Below are 27,095 nucleotides of genomic sequence, written 5' to 3'. Positions count from 1 at the left end.
AAATGTGTCTAAATTGTTGAGGCTGTCCTGGAACCTGACTCTTCGCTCAGCCTCCCATGTACTGGGATATCAGATATGCACTGCCATGCCCAAGAGTATGAGCAACCCTATGATGAACAGGTTTGAGAGGCTCAGCTGTGGCCTAAGGAGAATCCTAACATGATACCGCAAGGTTTCTGTATAATGTGTGTGATTTTCCTTGCATACCTTTTTGGGAAAACTGGATGCCACACTTAACATCAAGACAGCAAAGCAAATTAGCCAGTTTTTTTTTTTTTTTTGGGTACTGGGGTGTAACCCAAGGGCTTTCTACCTCTGGGCTATACTCACAAATCTATTTTATATTTTATTTGGAAACAGGGTCTCATTAAGTTGCTGAGAACCTCACTAAGTAGCTGAGGTTGGCTGAACCTGCGCGATCCTCCTGTCTCAGCCTCCCAAGCGCGGGGATTACAAGGGTGCACGACCACGCCTGGCTAGGCAGTTTTAATGAGACCTTGTTTCAAAAAAATAAAATAGGGCTGGGGGTGTAGCTCTGAGGCAGAATGCTCCTGGGTTTAGTCCCCGCTACCACACACACAAAAAACACCTTGAGAAATAAAAAATGAACCAGAGTCTCTTCCCCTCCCTTCCCTTGGCGTGTCCCAGGACTGTCCTGCACCCATGAGGCTTGGCAAAGGAGTTTAGGCTACATGTCACACTGCTGCTGTACCCAGCCTGCTCACACCCTGCAAAGGGCTTTCTGGAACAGAGAGAAGCGGCCTGGTCCTCACTGCTGGGCACTGCATGCCCGTGAGAGCCCTGTCGCCCAGAACACCTGCAGGTGTGAAGAGATGGCCAGGAAGGACACCTCCCCTGCAAAGCGCAGGCTCCGCAACCCTGAGATGGTGTGCTTGGTTCAAAGCACTCATTTATAATTACCTGCACAGACCCGGAGGGGCCTGGCCAGCTGTGGATTCCAGCACAGAGCCAACGGTCACCTCATCGGCACAAGTCTTCAAGGCTCAGCACTAACTTTAGACAGATGAGTGGGATTCAGAACCAACCACCCTGTTCAACCACTGCTACCTCTTGGAGCTGAAGCCACCGGAGGAGTGCACTGAGGCTGCCGCGAGGAGGACAGAGTTCACAGCCCAGCCCGGAGCGTCACAGGAAGCTTTTATTACCACAGAGGACACCAGGGGGTCTGTGGACTATGTGCTGCCCCGGGGCTGCGTGGTGCGAGCGTGGCTCCTGCCCACTGTGCAGGGGCACAGGCCGGGGCTGGTGGGTCTGCGTGGCTCAGGGAGGTCAGCCTTGGCAGCAGGCCTCCTCCTGACGGAGGACAGCCAGACCAGCGACAAGAGCTCACAGACACCACCTTCAAATGGAAATCAAATCGGGTCGTCACATCAGGAGGCGCATTTCACCCTGACTATAAAACAAGAGCGAAAGGCGGCACTAGCTCTACCGGGAAGCCTTTCCTGTAGGTTAAGATGCTCTGGAAGGTAAACACTGGCAAGGCCTTGTCCCTTGCGCATAGCAGGCAGCACACGAATTCCAAGTCGGCTCCGGAAGCCCTTATCGTTGTTATCTATTATTATTTGGGTTTTGAACAAAATTGATGGAGTAGGAGCCGGTTGAGGAATCTTGTTTGATCTGGAAGTTTTCTGTGGAGAGCCCAAAAGGCCGGAGAACCAAGTTCCCAAGGTCTTTCAGTTTACCTGGAACGGAAAAGCAAAACTTGAAGTAAATACGGTAATGGGCGGAAGCAGGAAGACACGATCACTCCTGCCTTCTGCCTAACTGCCCAGTATAAAGAAACGCCTGCGTCAGTGCTGTGAAACCTCCGAGGCGTCTGAGCCCGCACCCTCGTGAGCCAACACGCTGTGCACCCTCGGGCGCGGGTCCTGCTGGCTCCCTGACAGCAAGGCCTCTGGCCACACCAGGCACAACGAGCAAAGGACACGGCCTGGGTTCCACGACGAGGGCTGGGAAGCAGCTGCTACCGCGGAGGGGAGGGCAAGGCCCGCCATGCCTCGTGCCCAGCACAGAGCTGCAGCAGCCGCACTGACTCCAATCCCACTCAGCAAACTTCTACTGAGCCCGGCCTCAAACCCGAGAGCCCCGCTTTCGCTTTCTCTCCCTCCCTCCCTCTTTCTTTTTGCGGGTCTGGGGACGGAACCCAGAGGCATTTGACCTCCGAGCTACAACCCCCGCCCTATTTTAATTCTTTATTTTGAAACGGGATCTCACTGAGTTGCAGAGGGCCTCAGTAGCTGAGGCTGTCTGCGAACCGCGATCCTCCAGTCTCAGCCTCCCCAGTCCTGAGAAGACAAGCCTGCACCACCACGCCCGGCTCCCTCACACATCTTCTCCAACACTAAACGGATTCTCACTTGCCATCTTCACAAGACCCCCTTGACCATGACATTATTGGCTGTACTTTCTCTACCCAATGAGCTTAAAAGCTTAAGAGGTGATTTTACTCAATGAAAAAAAACTAAATAGTTCCTGTGAAATTATTAATAAAAACAGAGGTTGGTGGTGTTCCATGTAGGGAGCGGAATTATGTTTGTATTCTTTTTTTTTTTTTTTTTTTTTTTGGTGGTACGGGATGGAACCCAGGGGCATTTTACTTCTGAGCTACACTCTCAGCCCTATTTTTTATTCTTTACTTTGAAACAGGTTCTCACTGAGTTGCAAAGGGCCTCAGTAAGTAGCTGAGGCGGGCTGCGAACCTGGGTCTTCTGGTCTCAGCCTCGAAAGCACTGAGATTACAAGTGTACGCCACCACATCCGGCTTATGTTTGCATTCTTGAAAACCAGAAAAACTCCAAGGGAAAAAAATTTGGTTTCTGGAAAAGCTACTACCCTTCTAATCACACTGCTGTTCGTAAAGTGAAAGCCTGGCTATATGCCGGGCGTGGTGCACAAGCTTGGAATCCCAGCATTCGGGAGGCTGAGACCGGAGGATCGCGGTTCACAGACAGCCTCAGCTACTTCCTGAGGCCCTCCGCAACTCAGTGAGACCCTGTTTCAAAATAAAGAACAAAAACAAAAACAACAACAACAACAACAACAACAACAAAAAACAAAAAGCAGGGCAGGGGGTGTAGCTTGGAGGTTGAATGCTCCTGGTTCCATCCCCAGACCCAGCAAAAGATTAAAAGGCGGCGATGAAGTCATTTGCACTCTGGATTGCTGCCCACAGCCAAACACAAGTCTCAAAGTTATCTGTTAACTATTGGGTTCTCTTCTATAGTGAAAATAAAAAACCCACCGTCCCCTCTCGTTCCCCGCTGCTGTGGTCAAGAGGGCGCAGGGCCGCGAACTCACCCAGCATCTCTTCCTTGAGCCTCTCGTTGCGCTCCTCGATCTGTCGAGGTAATCTCTGTGGGCAAAGGAGGAGCAAGGTTGGTGAGAACGCTTTGGTCCTTATTTTGAACTTGAGACTGTATTAAGTCTGGTGAACAAATATGCATGCGGAAAAAATAATTTCCCAAAGTATAAACGTCAGATGCTCACACTGCAATAATTAGGTGATGGCATTCTGGGCAGTAACATTTGTATTTTTTAACTGTTTATTTGAGGCACTGGGGATGGAACCCAGGGGCGTTCTACCTCTGGGCTATACCCCCTCCCCCGATTTTTTATTGTTTATACTGAAACAGGGTCTCACTGCGTTGCAAAGGGCCTCACTAAGTAGCGGAGGCTGGCCTTGAACCAGGATCCTCCCGTCTCAGCCTCCCAAATGATAGGAGTACATGCGTGTGCCACCATACTCGGCCCATTCAATTTCTTAAAGCTCTTGTTTTTCAAACTCACCTGAATAGCCATTATTTGGAGGGTAATAACACATAAACGTCTACCTATGTGGCACATTTAGAGTATATGTTGCTACATAAACTAGAGATAATTCAGAGTGATGATACAAATAAAAGCACAGGCCGGGCGTGGTGTCGCACGCTTGCAATCCTAGGACTCGGGAGGCTGAGACAGGAGGACGGTAGGTTTGCGGCCAGCCTCAGCTACTCAGCGAGGACCCCTGCAACTTAGTGAGAACCTGTTTCAAAATAAAGAACAAAAGCCGGGCGTGGTGGCTCATGCTTGCAATCCCAACATTTGGGAGGCTGAGACAGGAGGATCATGGTTCGCAGCCAGCCTCAGCTGCTTAGTGAGGCCCTTTGCAACTCAGTGAGGCCCTATTTCAAAATAAAGAATAAAAAATAGGGCTGGGGGTGTAGCCTGGAGGTAGAAAGGCTTCCAGGAACCCCAGTACCACCAAAAAATAAAAATAAAAAAATAAATAAATAAAATAAAAAGTAAAAGCACTAATTTAAAGTTATTTGTAAAGAGAAGGAAATCAATAACATAAGTTAATTTACTACTGATATAAAAATAAACATGAGGTTTAAAAGCAAAACGACTGTCAGTGCCAAGGACAAGAATAAAAGTCATTTTAAAGAAAGAAAGAAAGTCCAGGTACGACGCGTGTAATCCTAGGACGTGGGAGGCCAAGACAGGTGTATGGCAGCTCGCAGCCAGCCTCAGCAGCTTAGTGAGGCTCCCTGCAACTTAGTGAGACCATGATTCAAAATAAAGAATACAAAAATAGGGCTGGGGATGTAGCTGTGAGACCCTGTGCCTAGACAAACAAACAAAAATAAAACGAGGCCTGGGGGTGTAGTTTGGAGATAGGATGCCCCTGGATTCAATCCCTAGTAACTAACACACACAATTCACTGAGTAGCAAAAACGGAAATAGAAAAAAAAAGTTTCTTGAAAATTTAGGTTTTACCATACAAGCTTCTCTTGCTTGATGTACCGATGGGTCTTTTTCTAATACAGACTTATAGTCCTCCAGGGCTTCATCTAATTTGTCTGTTTTCTCGTACAACTCCGCCCTCCTCAGTATCGCCCTGATGTAGCTGGGGTTTAACTGAATTGCTGTGAAGAGGAGACATCATTTTTATCACAAAGAAAAAAGTGCCATACATTCTGAATGTCAAATTCATCCACCAATCATCCTCCAAGAGTATGAAAGGCAGTTGCTGGCAAGGTTATTCTGTTTCTTTTGTGGCACTGGGGATTGACAGCCTGGAGGTAGAACGCCCCTGGGCTCAATCGCCAGTGCCACAAAACAGAAACAAAACCAAAAAGCAGCACTTGGCTAGAAAAGTCAATGAGTTTAATAAGAAATAAGGAAAAGCGACTGCATGTGCACCGCACCCAACCCAACTGGTTAGAAAGGCAGGAAGACTGGTCTTTCAAGCAACATTTGAAAAGCAAAACCCCCAGTCAGCAGTGACCCTGTGTCTGGGGCGGCTCTACAAAAGCTGGTGGGAAGAAAAAACCTTCAGGAACTCAGATACCACACAGCAATAGCTTGACTCATCTACAGAGCCGAGAGCTGCCAGGATGTGAAGCAGGTCTGGAAGGAGAGTCATCTGCACACACTACCGGCGCACCAGGAGCCGCGTCCCTGGCACGCAGGCCCGGAGGCCTGAGGGCACCGACGATGGCCAGCTTGACTCTCAAAGGAGAGCAGTGCAGAGACCACAGGAGGCAGCTCTGGTCCACAGGAGAGGGCTGCTGCCAAGCTTTTTTCTTCACATATTTACTACCGTAGAAAAGACGGGCTGACCTATCCACTTGAAGGCATGCTCGCTCTCAGATGACCACTAAATAGTGCCGCTGAACATGCGCAGCCACGCAGCTTCTAGGAAAGCCCAGAGGCAGGCACAGTGTACACCGTACACCGACGAGGGCCCCAGTGCACACAGACGAGGGCCCCAGAGGCAGGCGCAGGGCACACGGACGAGGGCCCCAGAGGCAGGGCCCCAGAGGCAGGCGCGCCGCACATTGATGAGGGCCCCAGAGGTAGGCACAGTGCACGCTGATGAGGGCGCCCGCGCATCTAGCCGAGGCCAGCTCTGTAAGTAACGGGAGGAAAGACGTGGCTGTACCTTTGCTGCAATCACTGATGGCCACCTCCTTCTTGTCCTGGAAGGAAATAACAACATAGTTGTGCACCACTCAAGTTTTAACTTGATGATCTGGTCATTACTGTTATGGAGATACAGTATATTATTCTTTGCAGTACTGGGGATGGAACCCAGGGACACTCTACCTCCGAGTTACACCTCCAGCCTTATCCATCCATCCATCCATCCATCCATCCATCCATCCTTCCTTCCTTCCTTCCTTCCTTCCTTCCTTCCTTCCTTCTTTTGCCGGTCTGGGAATGGAACCCAGAGGCATTCGACTTCCGAGCTACACCCCCAGCCCTATTTTTTATTCTTTATTTTGAAACAGGGTCTCTCTGAGTTGCAAAGGGCCTCACTAAGTAGCTGAGGCTGTCCGCGAACTGCGATCCCGCGATCCTCCTGTCTTAGCCTCCCAAATGCTGGGATTACAAGCGTGCGCCACCACGCCCAGCACAGAATATTTTTCAAAGAAATCACTGAAAACATACATGTTACTTTCAAGATAAAATTTAAAATTAATGTGGAGCCAGGCATGGTGGTGCACGATTGTAATCCCAGCATTCAGGAGGCTGAGATGGGAGGATCGTAGTTCACAGACAGCCTCAGCTACTTAGTGAGGCCCTCCCCAACTTAGTGAGACCCTGTTTCAAAAATAAAGAATAAAAAATAGGGCTTGGAGTATAGCTTGGAGGTCAAATGCCCCTGGGTCCCATCCTCAGAACTGCAATAAATAAACAAATAATTAAAATAAAATTAATAAAATTAATGTGGGTGTGGCTCTGACTAGAAAGCCTCTTGGTAATAAATGATCAAATATCTTCTTTGGTAAAGTGTCCTTAAAGACTGTTTTGAAGCCAGGCCTGGTAACACATGCCTATACTTGGAAAGCTGAGACAGAAAGATCGCAGGTTCGAGGCTGGCCTCAGTAACTTGGTGAGACCCTGTTTCCAAATGAAAAATAAAGTAGGGCTGGGGGTGTATCACAGAGGTAGAATGCCCCTGGGTTCAATCCCAGCACCGGCCCCCGCACCCCAAAGACTGTTCTGACTTACTCTACATTTGTAACACATGTTATGTTAGAATGCTGACACCGAAACACCTTTGTGACAAGGAACAGAGCGCTGACTGATAGGTGAGCTGAATCTTACCCTCTCTGCGGCTCCTTTCACTATCGCACATGGGCAGTGTCTTCCAGAAATATGCAGTCTATCTGCATACACACGGCACGGCTTGTCATGTGGTTTCAGCTAGGGCCTTAAATTATCCATTGGTCAAATAAAAATGTAAATATTTCACCAAATCAAATATCTATGTGGTTTAACTCATTGAATCTAGAATCATGGCCCAGCAGAAGGGCAGCTGGTCCCGATGGGAAGTAGGTCCCACTCTGCCAGGACGCTGGGCTTTCACCAGCCGCGCCGCTTCCCGCCCTGCCTCTAGGGCTCAGCTTCTCATCTACAAGAGCAGCCTGGACTGAGCGCTCCACGATGCCCTCAGCTAGAAAATGTCTTTTTTCCCAAATCAGAAGTTTCCTACAATATTTCAGAAGTGAGTTCTTAAGCCAGGCGTGGTGGCGCATGCTTGTAAACCCCGCGCTTGGGAGGCAGAGACAGGAGGATTGCACAGGTTCGAAGCTAGCCTCAGCTATTAAGTGAGGCTCTCAGCAACTTGGTGAGACCCTGTTTCCAAATAAAGTGTAAAATAGGTCTGGGAATATAGCTTAGAGGTAAAAAAAAAAAAAAAAAAAAAAAAGCCCCTGGGTTTCACCCCCAATACCCCCCCCCAAAAATAAATAAAAGTTTTTTGGTATTCTTTTCTTCGGGGGAGGGGTCTCTGGGCTACATCTGAGCCATTTTTATAACGAAACAGGGCTGAACTACTGAGGCTGGTCTCGACTCTGTGACCATCCTGTCTCAGCCTCCCAAGTATGGGGATTATAGGTGTGTGCCACACCCCTGGCTTAGAGTTTTCTATTTTTCTTTTTTGTTTGATGGTATTAGGGATGGGGGCTTTCTACCTCCAAGCTACACCCCCAGACCTATTTTATATTCTATTTGGAAACAAGGTCTCACTAAGTTGCTGAGAGCCTCACTAAGTAGTTGAGGCTGGCTTCAAACCTCTGCGATCCTCTTGTCTTAGCCTTCTAAGTACTGGGATTACAAGCGTGCACCACCATGCCCGGCCTTCTGAAATTCTCCTTAAAAAAATTTTTTTTGTGGTTTATTTATTTATTTAATTTAATTTTTATTTTTTATAAGTGGAACATATAGAGAGTGGTGTACATTTACATTGTGCTTCATGCCCCCCCGCAATAGAGTGTCCAGGTTAATCATGTTGTATCTATGCTATTACACATATTCGTATGTAGCTCCTCCATTGAACAACCTCAGCTTTCTTCCTCTCCTATCCTTCCATTCAAGCTTTGCTGAGATTTCCCCTCCATTGTCTGGAGTCCCTCTGGTATTACCACTACTCTCTAGCTTGGACATATTAGAGAAAACATACGTCCCTTCTCTTCCTGTGCTTGACTAATCTCACTTAACACAATGTTCTCCAGCTCCCTCCATCTTCTTGCAAATGCTATTATTTTTTCTTTATAGCTGAATAGAATTCCATTGTGTGTGTTTCCCATAAGTTTGCAATCCATTCATCTGTTGATGGAGATCTAGGTTGGTTCCATATTTTGGCTGTTACAAACTGTGCTGCTATGAACATGGGTATGCTTATGTTAATGTAGTTCTCTGATTTCAACCCCTTTGGAAAGATACCCAGGAGTGGTGTAGCCGGATCAAATGGTGGATCTATTCCCAGTTTTCTAAGGAATCTCCACACTGATCTCCATAGTGGCTGAACTACTTTGTACTCCCACCAACAGTGTAAAAGAGTTCCTCTTTCCCCACATCTCCTTAAATTTATTTTTTGGTGGTACTGGGGATGGAACCCAGGGACCTTCTAACTCCGGGCTACATTCCCAGACCTATTTTATATTTTATTTGGAAACAGGGTCTCTTAAGCCAGCTGAGGCTGTCTTCGAACCTGCGCGATCCTCCTGTCTCAGCCTTCCAGGCGCGGGGATTACAAGCGTGCGCCACCACACCCGGCTTCTCCTTAAAATTTTAAAGTAGTTGAACCATCACTTCCTTGAAAAATTCAGAATGTGCTTCTTAAATTGCATCAGGGCACTGATCCTGGAAGCTCTTGAGTCTTAGTCAAGCATTAAAAGTGCCGCTTAAAAGAACGAAACAAACCCCAAACTCGGTGCTAATAAACCTATCCTTGGTACACCCCAGCCCCCCACTTTTTAAAAATTTGGAACAGGGGCTTGCTAAATTGCTGAAGCTGGCCTCAAACCTGCAATCCTCCTGTGTCAGTCTCCCAATTACTGGGATTACAGCGGTGCGCCACCACGCCCAGCTTTTTTCAATTTTTATAATTTCAGTCTAGCCTTACTAGTTATACTAAGTAGGAAAATCGAGACAAATCATCAACTAATCTCACTCCTGTACCCAGGTGGGATAAGACTTCCTCTCCCTCCCTCCACACTTGGGCCTCCATTCTTCTGAACTTTCTCTGTCGTGCACTTTGGCGTTAGAGACACCTTTCACCCCAATCACCGGACACTTCTCCCATTGTCCATCTTCCAACAGAAAACCAGAGCCGAGGAATCTGAGGTCAGAGTGGCACCGGCATTTCCCTGCGCCTCGAGGGAATCCCAGAGGCCTGGCAGCGGAGCCGCAGCTATTCTGGGTGCGCACGACGCGGCTCCTCGCTCCAGTACCCAACCTGCCCTAGCTCAGTGGAAGCTTCGGCAGCCCTCCTGCCACCAAAGTCTTCACTCAGCTCCTCCGGGAGGAATGTCAACAGTAGTGCGACTCAAGTTTTTGCCAAAAATATTTTCCTAACTTCCCTGTCCCCTTTACACAGTCAGAGAAATATACGAGTAGGAAAAGAGAAACAGCATCTGTACACCTATGCTGGTTTGGGGAGAGACCCTACCCTATCGAACACTGGGAGACCACGTGCTGCGTCTTCTTCCTCTTCTTGTGCGTGCGTGCGTGCGTGCGAGAGTGAGGATGCACCTAGGGGCTTTCTACCTCTGAGCTACACCCCCAGCCCTTTCTACGCTTCCTTTGAGACGGTCTCGCTAGGTTGCTGAAGGTCTCGGTACGTTGTAGAGGTTGTCATCGAGCCTGCCATGCTCCTGTCTCAGCCTCCCGAGCACTGGAAGCACAGCCGTGCGCCACCACGCCCGGGGCTCATGGGCTTCTGAAAAGGAAAAGTCAAAGATCCCCACCTGTTTCATCCTTGCAGCAGCTCTGTTTGAGAACAGAACAGACCTGTCTTTCTGGAAGCAGGCTGGGCACACCTGAAGGGCTTGACTGTAAGAACTTTCAGCTTCTGTATACTCTGAGGATGACAAGGGAAAGGATGAGCGGTGGTGATTTTCTTACAGATACGACTGTACGCTGCAGGATCTCAGAACGCACCACTTTGCATTCATGGGACAAAGGCTTCAAATAAAAAAGTGGTCCCATCTGTGAAGTCTGGGGCAGTAAAATTCATTTCCCCCTCTCTTTTCTCTTTAAAGAAACAGTGCTTGTGTGTGCCAGACTCAGGAGGCACGTGCCTGGTGAAGGGACTGCTGCACCTGAGGTTAGTGCCCAGCCCTCGCTGTCAGGGGAAGGAACACGCCCCCGAGTGCTCGGCGCGCCACACACGTGGGGACGCAGCAAAAGGCTGCTGCTAGCTAAAGCAGTTTCCCCACATTATTAGAACAAAACCCACTTACTCCTAAGCAACTGTAGGAAATGCAGGAGGACAGGAAAAATGTCTCTCGACTTAAGGGTGCCGTATGGCTTGAATGTAGCTTGTTCCTCCAGAGTTTCACGTGTTGGGAGCCTGGTCTTCGGTGTGGCGGTTTAGGAGGCAGGGCCTTTAAGAGGCGGGGCCTAGCGGAGGTCCTCAGCCCCCCCCCCCCCACAGTTCTTAGGAGAACAAGTGTTACAGAAGCTTAAGCCTTTTCTATTCTGAGTTGTGATTCCTTCCTCTTGCATATGGCTCCTGCCAGTGGCCACAGGCCCATACCGCAGCAGCCCCTGTGTTCTTTGGCCTTTCAGCCTCCCAGACTGTGAGCTTAATAAACCTCTTCTATCGGTAAAGCTCCCCTCCCCTCCCCTCCCCTTGCATTTTGTTACAGCCAGACAGCAGTGCTAAAACAGTCATCTTACCTCCTTTCTTGAACTGTTCATTTCCTTCCTCTTTTAGTCTAGTGCTCTCCTCTCTTCTTTTCTGAAAGAGATCAGAGAATTTGACAATTTCTCACAATATTATAAGTGAACCAAAAAGTAAGCTTTCTTTACATACAAGTCTATTTCACAGGCAGCAGGTTAACTTTTGGAACGTGGGCAGTTTATCCCAGTTTTTTCTTTGTGTGGATATGTGTGCAGTATTTGGGATGGAACGCAGGGGCATTCTACTCTGAGCTACACCCCCAGACCTATTTTATTCTCTTATTTTGAAACACGGTCTCACTAAATTGTGAAGAGCCCCAGCAACTTAGCAAGGCCTTTTTCAACTTAGTGAGATCCTGTTTCCAAAGAAACAAAATGAAATAGGAATAGGGTATAGCCCCGATGAAGTAGCAAGCCCCTGGGCTGTATCCCCAGCACCACACACATACATACACACACTCAACGCGCACACAACAAAGAAAATGTGACCATCTGGCTACCCGCCCACTACATACCTGATGTCTAAAACAAATCCTAGGTTTTATTGGCAAGTTCTTTGCTTTTTGCGGTTTTATCTTTTTCATGGGCTGGCGATTCAAACATTAATTTCTATTTACTCACAAAATATAACTGAAACTGGGAATGCTGATATGTGCCCATAATCCTAGTACTTGGGAGGCTGAGATAGGGGGATTGTAGGTTTGAGGCCAGGCTCAGCAACCTAATTCAGAATATAGAAAAAAAGTAGGGCTGGAGTGGAGTTTGGAGGTAGACTGCCCCTGGGCTCAATCCTCAGCACCAAAACACAATAATAGTAATAAAAAACAACCTGCAGCCGGGAGGTTGGGAGGCTGAGACAGGAGGATCGCAGGTTTGCGGCCAGTCTCAGTTACTTAGTGAGGCCCTCTGCAACTCAGTGAGACTCTGTTTCAAAATAAAGAATACAAAATAGGGCTGGGGGTGTAGCTCAGAGGTAGAATGCCCCTGGGTTTCATTCCCGGTACAGTAAAACAAAACAAAACAAAACAAAAACAAAACACCAACCTCTCCCCCAGTTTGCAGACCAATAAACCCAAATTCTGGCTCCATACTTCCTGGTTGCACGACAAGTTTCTGAATCTTTCTGGGCCTTGGTTTCCTCATGTAAAAAATGAAGTCTTAATAGCATTACATCAATGTTTGGTGGGCGAATGAGATAATGTATCAAGAGCTTCCAACACAGGCACCAGCAAATAAGGGGTCAATAAGTATATTCTATTATTTTCTTCTGTAAAATAAGCGACTGACTACTTATTTAACAATAACAGTGGTTTGTGCCATGAAGGAAAGACAGAATATGCTGGACAGTGCATTCAAGGAGCAAGCCACCTCTGCAGGGTCAGAGCAGTGTGTTAGCAGGCCAACACATGGTATTTGAAGAAACTCAGATATACATGGCTTTTCTTTGCCTCTTTTAGCAACTCAGAAATTCATACAGATGAGCCAGCTATGGTGGCACACACCTGTAATCTCAGTACTTAGGAGGCTGAGGCAGGAGGATCGCAGGTTCGAGGCCAACCTCAACAACTTAGTGAGGCATGCCACAATTTAGTGAGAGCCTGTTGCAAGGTAAACAATAAATATGGAGCTAGGGGTGTTGTGACTTGGGAGGTAGAACACCCCTGGGTTCAATCCCCAGCAACACAAACACATACAAAAGAAATCCGTACAGATGGCCAATAATGCATCAAACACTAAGGCAGCGCATGTTACCGCGCAAAGCTTTTTAAAACTTTAAGCCTCACATCCTCCGACATCTCTTTTTATTCCTTGAAGCTTCTGATTAAATAAAAACTTCCAAGGTCAGAAATACAGCTAACAGGCTATCTCGTGCACAGAAGCCTGACTAACAGATGTGCTCAAGATTAGGAGACAAAGCAAAGGTACTATTTCTGTGGAGCTCTGTGAACGAGTCAGGATGTTTCCCAGAAGTCATTATTATACCCTGGACAAAACAGTGGACTCGATAAGTCTCAGTACAGAAGCTACAAGATGGGTGTAAACTGAATCTAATTTTTGTGGGGGAGGGTACTGGGATTAAACTCAGAGGCATTCTACTTCCAAGCTATGCCACCAACTCTGTTTTATTTATTTCTTTATTTGGGTACTAGAGATTGACCCAGGAGTATTCGACCTCTGAGCTATGACCCCAGCCCTTTTAAGGTACTGGGGATGGAACCTAGGGCCATTCTACCTCCAAGCTACACCCTCAGCCCTATTTTTTATTCTTTATTTTGAAACAGGGTCTCACTGAGTGGCAAAGGGCCTAAGTAGCTGAGGCTGTCTGGGAACTGCGATCCTCCTGTCTCAGCCTCCCAAATGCTGGAATTACAAGTGTGCACGGCTCTTATTTTTATATTTAAAACAGGGTCTTGCTAAGTTCCCGAGACTGGTGAACCTATGATCCTCCTGTCAGCCTCCCAAGTACTGGGATTATAGGCATGTGCCACCATGTCTGGCTTTTTAAAATTAACTAATTAATTAATTTTTATGGTACTGGGGATTGATTGAACCTAGTGACATTCCACCTCCAAGCTAACCCCCCCAGCCCCCTTTTATTTTTATTTACTTATTTTTTGAGGTACTGGGGATGGAATCCAGGGACATTCTACCTCCGAGCTACACCGAGTCCTATTTTTATTTTTTATTTTGAAACAGGGTCTCCCTGAGTTGCAGAGGACCTCACTAAGTAGCTGAGGCTGGCCTTGAACGAAGACCCTCCTGTCTCAGCCTCCCAAATGCTGGGATTACAAGCGTGCGCCACCATGGTTGGCTTTTTATTTTTTTGAAACAGGTTTCTAACTAGGTTGATGAAAATCTCACTACTTACTAAGGTTATTTTCCAACCTGTGATCCTTCTGTCTTGGCCTCTCAAGCACTGGGATTATAGGTATGTGCCACCACATTAGGCTTTATTTTTTATTTTGAAATAGGATCTTGCCAGGAGTGGTGGCACCTATCTATAATTCTAGTCCTTGGGAGGCTGACACAGGAGGGCTGTAGGTTCGACGACAGCCTCAGCAACTTTGGTGAGGCTCTTAGCAACTCATGAATCCCAACCCGGCAACACAGCGAGGCGTACGTACCGGAAAAGAGCTGCAGCTTCCTCTCCTTGGACTGTGTAAACGGAAGATTAATGCGATTATCAATATCATGTTGAACATCTCCCTGGAAACAGCTAAAAGCAGCACTTAGAGGAGAAAGCTGCGCGATCGCGCAGCTGTGCCAAGGGCCTGACTTGATCCTGGTACAAAGACTGCGGTTTATTCTGCTGCCTGAACAGACTGTGTGGTGCTGCGGTGTACTGAAACCCAGGGACAGCTCATAGACAGTGTGTCTAGGTCTCGGCGCTGAGTGCCCGGGACCTTCTTCACACACACACTAGCTGGTGGTGCTAAGTCTGCGGCACTTGGAGGCACCAATCTTTCTAGGTTCTCGTCTGTGAACAGAAGCTTCTAATGGGGTTGGCAGCCCCCTCGCCCGCCTCCCCCGTGCCTTTTGACGTGTTCCAGAGAGGCCCCGTGGGGAAACATCTGCTCCGGAATTATATTTCCGTAAAATCGGAACCAAAGAAATTTTACAAGACTCTTTATTCAGCACTCCTCCCCTTCAGGGAAAATGGGTGAAGCAGAGACATTGTTCTACATTGTAAATCATCACAGGAACTGCCAGGGAAGAATCCAAGGAGACAATGCCTCCATGAAGGGGCTTATCGTCGTCGCGTGGTCTTCAGGGTTCAGCAGAGGCTGCGCCAGTGTCCCTTTGTCACTTAGAACCCGCTGTCACGCACATCGGCTCATCTGCTCTTTCAGGACGATCTGAGGGGAGCGCGGAGGCGTCTTTACGATGAGAAAACCAAGACTCCGAAATCTCGCCCTTTATACGAGATCACACTTCTACCGCCACCTAGCCAACCTTATTCCCAGTTACTAGCCACAACCCTCCCTTCTGCAGTCTCATCCCATTACTGCCTCTCAAAGCTCACCATGCTTATTCTGTGTGTGTGTGTGTGTGTGTGTGTGTGTGTGTGTGTGTGTTACCGGGGATGGAACCCACAGGAGTTCTACCTCTGAGCTATACCCCCAGCCCTATTTTTATCTTTTATTTTGAAACAGGGTCTTGCTAAGTTGCTGAGGCTGGCCTTGAACCCGTGATTCTCCCGTTTCAGCCTCCCAAGTACTGGGATTACAGGATTAGAGGTGTGCGCCACCACGCCTGGCCCATGCTTGCTCCTCGTAACATTTGTTTTTTACATCTCTACCTTGGAATTCCCTTCCAAAGAACAACTCTTCCAAATCCTCCAAATCCCTAAACCAACGTTCCTTAGTTTTCAAAGTTGAGCACAAACTCTATCTGCGCCCCAGGGCTGCCTTCTGTACAGTATCTTTCTTTGACTGCATTCTAATTTGAGAATTAATTCTGCTTTGCAGGTTATTTATAAAAATTATAAAAATAACTGAAGCCCTGCAAAGTCTAGAAGTTAGGATGCACCGATGATTTCCTAAGCTGCAGGAAGCTGGACCGGCCTCGGCCTGGCTTTCGTGAAGGCCTTCTTCCGCCCCCATCCCTACGGGCCCTCTGAGATCACACTCCAGGTAATCAATTCCTCGTGGTTTTCTGCCCAAGCTCCCGCTAATCCACTTCTAGGATTTCCGTATCTCTAGGTCTGTCCTCCTAAGAGCGGATTTTGTTGCAGGTGTCATAATATTCCGCTGATTTTTTTTGTAGTACGCCTGCAGTAGACCCAACACTGGCCACTCCTCCAAGGAATCCTGGATCCTTTTAGCATGGAATGGTTCCAGGGAATCAGGACCTGGGTACTAATGTGCAGGTACTAGGATGTCGCTGCTTTTAGGCTCTCTTGGTGGAACCTCAGAAAAGATACCTTGGGGGCGGGGAAACCCTCCTGAGCCCAAAGATTACATAAAAGTAAAATCCAGTAACACAGTTCTTCCTCATAGTCTTGCACAGTGAAAACTGTTTCCTAGACTAGCAACACAGAAGCTCCTCAACCTGCAATTATGAACTGAAAAACTCCTAATCAAAAATGTATTTAATAAAGCCGGGCGTGGTGGCGCACGCTTATAATCCCAGTGCTTGGGAGGCTGAGACAGGAGGATGGCGCAGGTTCGAAGGCAGCCTTGGCTACTTAGTGAGGCTCTCAGCATCTTAGTGAGACCGTTTCCAAATAAAATATAAAATAGGTCTGGAAGTACAGCCCGGAGGTAGAAAGCCTCTGGGTTCCACCCCCAGTAACACACACACACACACACACACACAGTATTTAATATACTTAGCCTACCAAACTTCGCAGCTTAGCCCTGTGCTCCGTAGTGTGGTGGTTTCCTGTGACTGGGGCTCTCTGGGCACAGCAGCTCAGCACCACCCCGCAGCAAGTCAGCGTCATACCGCACACTGCTAGCCCAGGGGAAAAGCAAATCCAGAAAACTCTGCATGGCTTCTCCTGAGTGCGCAGCACTTTCACACCGCTGTAAACGGAAAAAACTGTAACTGCGTGTGGTGGTGCAGGCTTGTAATCCCAGCACACGGGAGGCCGAGACAGGAGGATCCCAGCCTCAGCTACTCAGTGAGGCCCTCTGCAACTCAGGGAAACCCTGTTTCAAAAATAAGGAATAAAAAACAGGGCTGCAGTGTAGACACACACACACACACACACACACACACACACACACACACACACTGAACCATTGTAAATAAGAGATAAGATACTATATACTCTTGTTTTGTCTTAAGATAAACAAGAGTTTCAAAATTACTATAAAGATATTGCTACCAACAATGAAACTACTATGCCCTCAAGGTTCCCTTGCAGTTCTTTCTGGCTTAAAGGGTGCAAGGATAAAAGGGCGCATTGTATCCAAAGTTACTGGTATTATCTTTAATATGTGATAAATTTGTGATGCCAGTTTGTTTCTGTTTGTAATAAAACTTTTTTCTCTCTCTTTTTTTTTTTTTACAGAACTGGAGATTAAACTCAGGGATATTCAACATTTGAACTACACTCCCAGGCCTATTTTATATTCTTTCTTTTGAAACAGAGTCACACTAAGTTGTAGAGGGCCTCATTAAGTGGCTGAGGCTAACCAGGAGCCCGCAAACTTCCTGTCTCAGCCTCCCAAGTACTGGGATTACAAGCGTGCGCCACCCTGCCCGGCTTGTAATTTTATTCTTTTCTTTTTTTTTTTGTGGCACCGGGAATGGAACCCAGGGGCATTCTAACTCTGAGCTACACCCCCAGCCCTATTTTTTATTCTTTATTATAAAGCAGGGTCTCACTGAGTTACAAAGAGCCTCACTAAGTAGTAGCTGAGGCTGGCCGCGATCCACGATCCTCCTTTCTCAGTCTCCCAAATGCTGGGATTACAAGCGCGTGCCACCATGCCCAACTCCGGCTTGTAATTTAAAAGCTTCACTTCTCCTTATTTATTCTTTGAATACATAACATATTTACACTATTCAAAATTTAATATGAGGTAGGAATTAGATGCGGCCAAAGTGAGGTGATTGCCAAAATCTTCCCTAAAAAACTGTATGAATTTAAAAAACCAACCATTTCGGTCCCCTGGGACTTGACTACAGGCTACAGCAAAGCCCATAACATTTATTCACGAGAACCTAGGAGCACAGGACAGAACCACAGAGCTGTGCGTGCGGGGCCTGCGGGGACGGTCCCATCGCTGCCTTTGCCAGGCAGCAGGGCAGCTCTGAGAGCGAGGGCAACGATACACCGCCCAGGCTCGCTGCGGGAGGAGGCTGGCTCATGGAGCAGGAGGAGCCCGTGCCCGTGAGGGTGCCACTCATAAGCAGCAACCCGAGTGGCCAGCGAGTGGGCAGGGCCAGAGGGCTCCCAGTGTGGGCTGCCTCCAGGCTGCAGCTGCGCCGTTAGAACCATGGCAGGGATGCACAGGAGCCGGCAGCCGCAGAGGCACCTGGTAGCTTCTCTAAACCGCCCTGGTGACTGTGGATGGCATGCCTGCTTGGTAAGACTACGGCTGCCGAGGCTGCCCACCCATCCCATCAGGAGCCTGGGCACAGGCGGCGGCACAGAGGGTGCTGCTAACGGGGACAGAGCGCTTGCTGCGTGCTAGACATTAACGCAAGAACCTTACATGGCCTAATCCACTGGACTCTTAGTAGGAGCGTGAATTTTATTTAACAGAAAATGTACGATTACACATATACAAACCAAGCTAGAGAAGTCCCACTGATTTTGAATCCTGGTGGGACCTGGCAAAAATGTAAGAAAGTGCTCTTCTATTTCCCCATCAACAAACAAGCCCTCCACCCCAGCCTCTCCACAGTGCAGGAGCCGGCTAGATCGTCCCTTTCACTCCAGGTCACTGAGTACAAGATAACTTTGCACTGTTGGAGTCTGGGAGTGTATTCTGTCTACCCTCCTCCCATTATTAAGTAAAACGCTGCATTAAATGCATTTGAAAATGATCTCTTACACAGCTCATGCTGTGTGTGCTTAACAGACAATGGAGAAAAACCAAGTCTCACACCAGCAAGCTAATTTCTGTTTTCTAAACCTAGCAGCAGCTCTCTGCTGCCCCCTGCAGCTCTGTGAGGTAACTGTGACACAGGCCTCCACCCATCGGGTCCATCCTCCCAGAGGTGTACCACCTAGAACTCAAACTGAGTGACAAACACACCACTGATGGAAGCTTTGCAGTAATTATTACCGATGAAGAATTGGGTACTTGGGACTTAATGGGCTAAGTCAAGCACTGTATGCAGAGACCAAGCACATCTGGGTAAAAGGAGAAGTAAAAGAAGGCTACGTACTTGTGCAAAGGCTACATACTCTTGCAAATGCTGGGAAATGGAGGCACACCAATAACATGTTCTGCTTTGCTCCTATCTAGGCGAGCTGATAGAATTGGACTTGAATGCAAACACTGAAAGGGACAGGGGCACCAGCCTGCAAGTTGTTCTGAAGGGAATTCTTTGTCATAAAAAAGAAACGAAGGCTTTCAGTTTTGTTATCTTTGAAGTCAAACATCACTTGCTTTATACACACACACACACACACACACACACACACACACACACACACACACAATTTTTCTTTCCACAAATCATCCTGATAGACTCTGCAGGGGTCACAAGGAGGATCTTTGAAACTAAGCTACAGAGAGAACCAGACTCACGAAGTCTTGGCCTTCTAGAAAAAGAAATGGCATCTATGGGAAATTAATCTTAGAAATATTTTTTGTTTCTTCATAAAATTCTATTTTTTTTTTCAGTACTAGGGATGGAACCCAGGGGCACTCTACCTCTGAGCTATATCTCTAGACCTAATTTTTATTCTTTATTTTTATATTTATTTATTTATTATTATTATTATTATAATCATTTGGTGGTACTGGGGTTCTTGGAAACCCTTCTACCTCTGGGCTACACTCCCAGACCCATTTTTATATTTTTTATTTGGAAACAGGGTCTCTTAAGCCAGAGAGGCTGGCTTTGAACCTGTGCGATCCTCCTATCTCTGCCTCCCAAGCACGGGGATTACAAGTGTGCGCCACCAAGCCCGGCTTTATTTTATTTCTAAATTGTTTTTGTGGTACTGGGAGTGGAACTTAGGGGCTTTTCCACCTCTGGGCTACACTCCCAGACCTATTTTATACTTTATTTGGAAACAGGGTGTCACTAAGTTGCTGAGAGCCTCACTCAGTAGCTGAGGCTGGCTTGGAACCTGTACAATACTGTTTCAGCCTCCCAAACGCAGGGTTTACAAGCATGCGCCACCACAGCTAGCTTTATTCTTTATTTTGAAACAGGGTCTCACTAAATTGTGGAGGGCCTCACTAAGTAGGTGAGGCCGGCCTCAACCTGATATCCTTCTGTCTCAATCTCCTAAATACTTGACGGGCGTGGTGGCACAGGATTGTAATCCCCGTGCTTGGAAGGCAGAGACAGGAGGATCCTGTTGGTTAGGAGCCAGCCTTGCTGGCTTAAGAGACCCTGTTTCCAAATAAAAAAATATAAAATAGGTCTGGGAGTGTAGCCCGGAGGTAGAAGGGTTTCCAGGAACCCCAGTACCACAAAAAAAAAATCTCCTAAGTACTGAAATGACAAGTGTGTACCACTATGCCCAGCTCTTAAAATTCTATTTTCAAAAACTCAACTTAATAGAAATCAATTTCCTATTATAGTGCTGCTTAAGTTCTGTCTAACAAATTGCTTTCAGAACATGAACACAGATATGGGTCAAAGAAAACTTATTTGGTAAACTATTCTTCAGTGTGCTGGTTAGACAGATTAGTCACCAGCGTCTATGGGACACTGTCTTCCAGAGAACTCTGGACACAGGTTTCCTGTATCAAAATGATCTGAGATGCCTGGTAACACAGGTGATTTCCGCCAGCACCTCACAGGTCTGTGTTATCAGATACTTATCAGAGCTTTGCAGACACAAATACATTTCCTGTGATAATTAGGCACAATAAAGTTTGGGAACACTGATCTACAGAAAGTGATCTTCCTTAACAAACATAGGAAACACTGAATGATACTTTAACCCTTCTACTGACAAATAATGTAAACATATCCCATTAATTTCCAAATATTTTAGAGCAAGCATCTATCCCTCCACCCAACCACATTGAGATTCAGGATTAGAAATCTATGGTTCAGCCCAGTTCTTAAATTCTAGAATTTGGAGTCGGACGTGGTGGCCCATGCTTGTAATCCCAGCATTTGGAAGGCTGAGACTGGAGGATGGCGGTTCGTGGCCAGCCTCAGCTACTTAGGCCCTTTGCAACTCAGTGAGACCCTGTTTCAAAACAAAGAATAAAAAAATAAGCCGGGCGTGTTGCGCACGCTTGTAATCCCCGCACTTGGGAGGCTGAGACAGGAGGATCGCATGGGTTCGAAGCCAGCCTCAGCTACTTAGTGAGGCTCTCAGCAACTTAGTGAGACCCTGTTTCCAAATAAAATATAAAATAGGTCTGGGAGCATAGCCCGGAGGTAGAAAGCCCCTGGGTTCCACCCCCAGTACCACCAAAAAAAAAAAAAAAAAAAAAAAAAGGCTGGGGGTGTAGCTCAGAGGAAGAACACCCTTGGGTTCCATTCCCAGCACCACACACACACACACACACACACACACACACACACACCAAAAAAAAAAAAAAAAAAGGGAAGAAAAGGGAAACCACAAAATCAGAAAGGAACATACAGTCTACTGTGGAAGAAGTTGCTGGAAACATCCTGGAGGCGACCAGGTGCGCTCCGAGGACTTGCCCACAGTGACAGCGCTGGTAACGTTATGGAAACGAAGCATCCGAGTGGCCAGAACATGGGCTCAGAGGACTCAGTGATGTCGACGCTGAGGAAAACGAGGAGCAGGGGTGGACTAAAGTACAACTGGCCCTGAAGAGGAAGCAGCCTTACAGGAAAGACAGGAAATCTCAGAGCGCAATGAAAATGTTTAACACCCCAGACACCACGCACTCTGAGTATGCATTTACTAAGCAACAGGTGTCTGGATCTCTTACTCACGTGGATCTATGGATCTAAGCACGTATACGATGGGTAAACAAATACCAAGTATAAACAACCGGTGCCCGGGAGCAAGCCCATCCTCTTTCCTTTTTTGTGGTGCTGGGGACTGCAGCTGGGGCATTCTACCTCTGAGCTACCGAAGCTGGCCTTTTATCTGTGACCCTCCTGTCTCAGCCGCCCAAGTACTGGGATTTACAAACATGCGCCACTATGACTGGCTAAGCAAGCCCATTAACATGAGTAAATTTGCTTTTTGTCTTACAAATTCAAAAACCTCTGGCTTAGGGGTACGGCTTAGTGCGCCCTACCACTGAACCACATTCCCAGCCCTCAATGTTCTCCTTTTAGTACTTATACTGGACACTGTATAATAAATGACAAAAAAATTAACACTGAGAAAAAGTTTCTCTCCTACTATACCTTAATGATAAATCTTTTTTTTAATTTTTATTTTTTTGTGGTACTAGAGATGGAACCCAGGATGATTCTACTTTCTGAGCTATACCTGGTTTTATTCTTTTATTTTGAAACAGTCTCACTAAGCTGAAGAGGGCCTCACTAAGTTGCTGAGGCTGGCCACAAACCTGTGTTCCTCCTTTCCTGATGATACTTGACACCAAACCTGAGGGTTCTTCCACACCAAGAAATTTTCTAGTGGACACCAACTGGTTGTCTTATAATTCAATTCCAACGCTAACTATCTAGCTGTCTATCACACAACTTAAAGGCCCTCTAAGCTAGACTGGTATCCTAAGCTACCAAACACAGGTTCTCATTGTGACCTATTTGGACAGTTCCAGACCTCTTCCTCTTTGGGTTTGATTATTTGATGGATGGCTCACGGAAGTCAGAGAAACACTTTTCTAAAGGATACAGATAAACAGCTGGGTAAAGAAACACACATGGCAAGGTATGGGAGAAGAGGGGCAACACTTCATGTCCTCTCTGAGTACCTAGCACCTCCACATGCTCAGCAACCTGGAAGTTTGTCTCTACTTCAACCCAGCCAGGCATTGGGGGTGGGGGGGCAGGCTGGTAATCCCAGTACTAGGGAGGCGGAGACATGAGGATCTGTCCCCAGACAGCCTCAGCTACTACTTAGGCCCTCCGCAACTCAGTAAGACCCTGTTTCAAAATAAAGAATAAAAAATAGAGCTGGGGATGTAGCTTGGAAGTATAATGCCCCTGGGTTCCATCCCCAGTACCTGAAAAAAAAAAAATCTAGGATTTGATTAGATCACTTGCTGATAGTATTCATTAAACCCAATAGTAGTTATTTTAAAAAGTTTGTAGGCTGGGTGTTCAAAGGCTCAAAGGCAGCCTCAACAACTGAGTGAGACCCACCCTTCCTTCTTTTCTTTCTCTCCCCCCCCCTCCCTCTCCCTTTCTTTCTTCTTTTTGTGGTACTAGAGATGGATCCCAGAGGCTTTCTACTTCTGGGATACACTCCCAGACCCATTTTATATTTTATTTGGAAACATGGTCTCACTAGGTTGCCGAGAGCCTCACTAAATAGCTGAGGCTGTCCACGAACCATGATCCTCCTGTCTCAGCCTCCTGAGTGCTGGGATTACAAGTGTTCGCCACCACGCCCAGCTTTTATTTTTATTTAGAAATTCACAAAAGTCTCACTAAGTCACAGAGGGCCTCACTAAGTAGCTGAGGCTGACTTTGAACCTTCATCCTCCTATCTCAGCCTCCCAAGTATTGGGATTACAAGGTCCTAAACCTGTGATCCTCTGTCTAAGCCTCACAAGTACTGGGTTTATAGGTGTGCACCACCACGCCCAGCATTGCTCATATTTTTTTGGTACGGAGGGTGGGACAACCACAACTGGCTTATTTTTTCTTTTATTTATTAAAAAAAATTTTTTTTTTGGTGGTACTGGGGTTCCTGGAAGACTTCTACTTCCAGGCTACACTCCCAGACCTATTTTATATTTTTGAAACAGAGTCTCTTACGCCAGCGTGGCTGGCTTCGAACCTGCGCGATCCTCCTGTCTCCGCCTCCCAAGCGCAGGGATTACAAGCGTGCGCCACCACGGCCGGCTCTTATTTTTATTTTGAAACAGTCTCACTAAATTGCTGAGGCTTGTGTTCCAGCATTTGGGAGGCTGAGACAGGAGGATTTGGGGTTCGTGGACAGCTTTACCTACTTAGTGAGGCCCTCAGCAACATAGTGAGACCCTGCTTCAAAATAAAGAATAAAAAATAGGGTTGGGGGTGTAGCTCAGAGGTAGAATGCCCCTGGGTTCAATCCCTAGCACCACACACACACAGTATTAAAAGTATTAAAAGGTCAGGCGTGGTGGCACCCGCTTGTAATCCCTGCGCTTGGGAGGTGGAGACAGGAGGATCGCATAGGTTCGATGCCAGCCTTGCTGGCTTAAGAGACCCTGTTTCCAAATAAAATATAAAATAGGTCTGGGAGTGTAGCCCGGAGGTAGAAGGGTTTCCAGGAACCCCAGTACCACCAAAAAAAAAAAAAAAAAAAAAAAAAAAGTATTAAAAGCATAAATTATACCTAATGTATGAAAGACACACACACAAAATTGGGGTAAAGCAGGGGGGTTTGTATTTAGCCAGCGCATCTGCTTTGATAGAAAATGGTGTTTGTGTTTGCTAGTAAATTGTATATTGTGCTCTGGACTCTGAATCAAGCACGTCTGGGTCTGAGAACTGGCTCTGCGGTCTTCTAGGTGTGAGCTGGAGGTTACTTCACCACTCTGAGCTTTGCTTCCTCTTGGGGAACAGTGACAGCAAACATCAAAGGCCTGTCGTCGAGATTAGATTAATACACAAGCCACAGCTGGGCATGAGCGCCCATGCCTGCTCAGAAGGCTGAGACAGGAGGAACGCAGGTTCACAGCCGGCCTCCGCAATTTAGGGAAGCCCTGTTTCCAAAATAAAATAGGTGGACAGTTTTATCTACTTAGTGAGGCCCTCAGCAACTTAGTGAGACCCTGCTTCAAAATAAAGAATAAAAAATAGGGTTGGGGGTGTAGCTCTGAGATAGAATTCCCCTGAGTTTAATCCCCAGTACTAAAACAACAACAATAACCCCCCAAAAAAGTCCAAGACACACAGTGTCACTGGCACAATCTAGGTGTTCAGCAAACGACCGCTACTATCATACACAATAATGTTCATTGAGAGCCGGTCACAGTCCTCTGGAACCAAAACACCACTGAGATTCAGGCAGTCAAGTTTTGCTAGCAAGGGACGAACATAAACGGAAACATACCACAATCCTGAAGTCTTAAAAAAAAGTTCCTTACAGAAATTTCAGCAGCCAAATGTTGAAAAAAATCATAAAAAAGCAAAAACATGTATATACACGTTAGAAAATATTAGAAAACATGTTATATAGAGTCCTGAAGTATGAGAGAAGTCCAATTTGCCCGATACTTGGGAGGCTGAGACAGGAAGATAGCAGGTTCAAGGACAGCCTCAGTAGGTAGTGAGACTTTCATTAACCTAGTGAGACACTATTTCCAAATAAAAATGAAACAGGGATTGGGGTATAGCCCAGAAGTAAAATGCCCTTGGGTTGAATCCCAGTATCAATCTATCTATCTCTATCTCCCTCTGTCTGTCTCTTTCATGTAGACACACATACATATATGAACTCCAATTTGCAGGAAAAAAAAGGAAATTTCTTTGCTAAGCAGCCGCACTCAATGCTCCGTTATGCTATCAATTTCCCTCAGATCCATCACTACTAAACCAATAAGGACACAGAGGGGTAAGTTCCACCTTACATACACGAAGTGGTCTATTACACAGCATCAACCGCCATTATTCATTTTAAAAGCAGTTTCTGAGGCTGACCGTGCACAATCCCTGGGCACGTACCTGCTTCTCTTCCTCTGGCATGTCTTTTTCCAGTTCCATTAGGTATTCTTCTTCTAGTTCAGAAGCCACATCGTCCCCAGCTTGGTTCTCCACCTTCTCTGCTCCTGGCTCCTCCTCCTCAAACGAGGCGCTGCAGTCATGAAAGCACTCCTCTTCTCCCTGGTCCTCCTGGTCCTCCTGCTCACCCTCCAGCGGCCTGCTCCGGGAATGCTGAGCTTTGGGGTCAGGATCTGGGGGACCGGCACACGCTGCTGCTTGGGCATCTGTAACTTTCAAAGCGCTGAACAGATCCTCTGGGACCTTACAGTTCTCTGACTTCTCCCCCATGCTGAATTCAGCGAGGGAGGTGAGGCTGAGGCTCTAAAAAAGAAAAACCATCTTTTATTTATTTTTAATTTTTGGTGGCATTAGGGGCGGAACCCAAGGGCTTTCTACCTCCAGGCTATACTCCCAGACCTATTTTATATTTTATTTGGAAACAGGGTCTCACTAAGTAACTGAGAGCCTCACTAAGTAGCTGAGGCTGGTTTTGAACCTGTGTGATCCTCGTGTCTCAGCCTCCCAAGCTCAGGGATTACAAGCATGCGCCACCACACCTGGCCTAAAAAAACCATTTTTTATATAGTGGTGTTTATATTAAAAAAAAAAAACAATATTCTTTTACCCCTAAAAAAACCTTTGCATCAAAACCCCAAACACGCCCGGCATGGTGGTGCATGCTTCTAATCTCAGTACTTGGGAGGCTGAGACAGGAGGGTAGCAGGTTTGAGGAAAGCCTCAGCAAGTAGTGAGACTCTCATCAACCTAGTGAGATACTGTTTCAAAACAATAAAAAAAAGGCTGGGGATGTAGCTTGAAGGTGGAATGCCCCTGGGTTCAATCCCTATTGCCACACACACACACACACACACACACACACACACACACACACCCCTAAACGAAAACCAACCAAACAAACAAAAAAAAACCCCCAATCACACCCTAACTTCTTTTCATTGAAATTCAAATTTTAAAACTAGGTTATTATATAGTATATGGGAGGCTGAGACAGGAGGAAAGCAGGTTAGAGGGCAGCCTCAGCAACTAAGTGAGTCCTTCAGCAACTTAGAGACCTTGTCTCAAAATAAAAAATAAAATAGGGTTGGGGGTGTAGTTCAGATAGAATGCATCTGAGTTCAATCCCCATTACCACACACACACACACTCAGCCATCATAAACCCACAAACAATGTCAAACATCATTTTAACTGATTTACCTTTTGTGCGCGCGCGCGCGCGCGTGTGTGTGTGTGTGTGTGTGTGTGTGTGTGTGGTGCTGGGGATGGAACCCAGGGGCATTCTACCTCCAACCTACATCCCTAGCCCGATTTTTATATTCTTTTATTTTGAAACAGGGTCTAAGTTGCAGAGGGACTCACTAAGTAGCTGAGGCTGTTCTTGAACCTGGGTCTTCCTGTTTCAGCCTCCCAAT

At 46.8% G+C, this 27,095-nt stretch overlaps 1 protein-coding gene across 1 annotated transcript; it reads right to left on the bottom strand.

Moving 5' to 3' along the window:
- Positions 1–1,569: 1,569 nt before the first annotated feature.
- TTC1 (tetratricopeptide repeat domain 1) lies at positions 1,570–25,951 on the bottom strand (the record flags this gene model as incomplete). Its single annotated transcript, XM_080699399.1, has 7 exons — positions 1,570–1,703; positions 3,319–3,373; positions 4,781–4,929; positions 5,949–5,985; positions 10,264–10,376; positions 11,198–11,258; positions 25,625–25,951. The coding sequence occupies 7 exons, from the start codon at positions 25,949–25,951 to the stop codon at positions 1,570–1,572; spliced, it is 876 nt and encodes a 291-aa protein (XP_080555525.1).
- Between the last annotated feature and the right edge of the window lie 1,144 nt (positions 25,952–27,095).

Source organism: Muscardinus avellanarius (genome assembly GCF_963383645.1).
Source record: "Muscardinus avellanarius genome assembly, chromosome: 7".
NCBI lineage: Eukaryota > Metazoa > Chordata > Mammalia > Rodentia > Gliridae > Muscardinus > Muscardinus avellanarius.
Note: the sequence above shows the minus strand (reverse complement) of the source record. Positions and strands in the feature narration are given on the sequence as shown.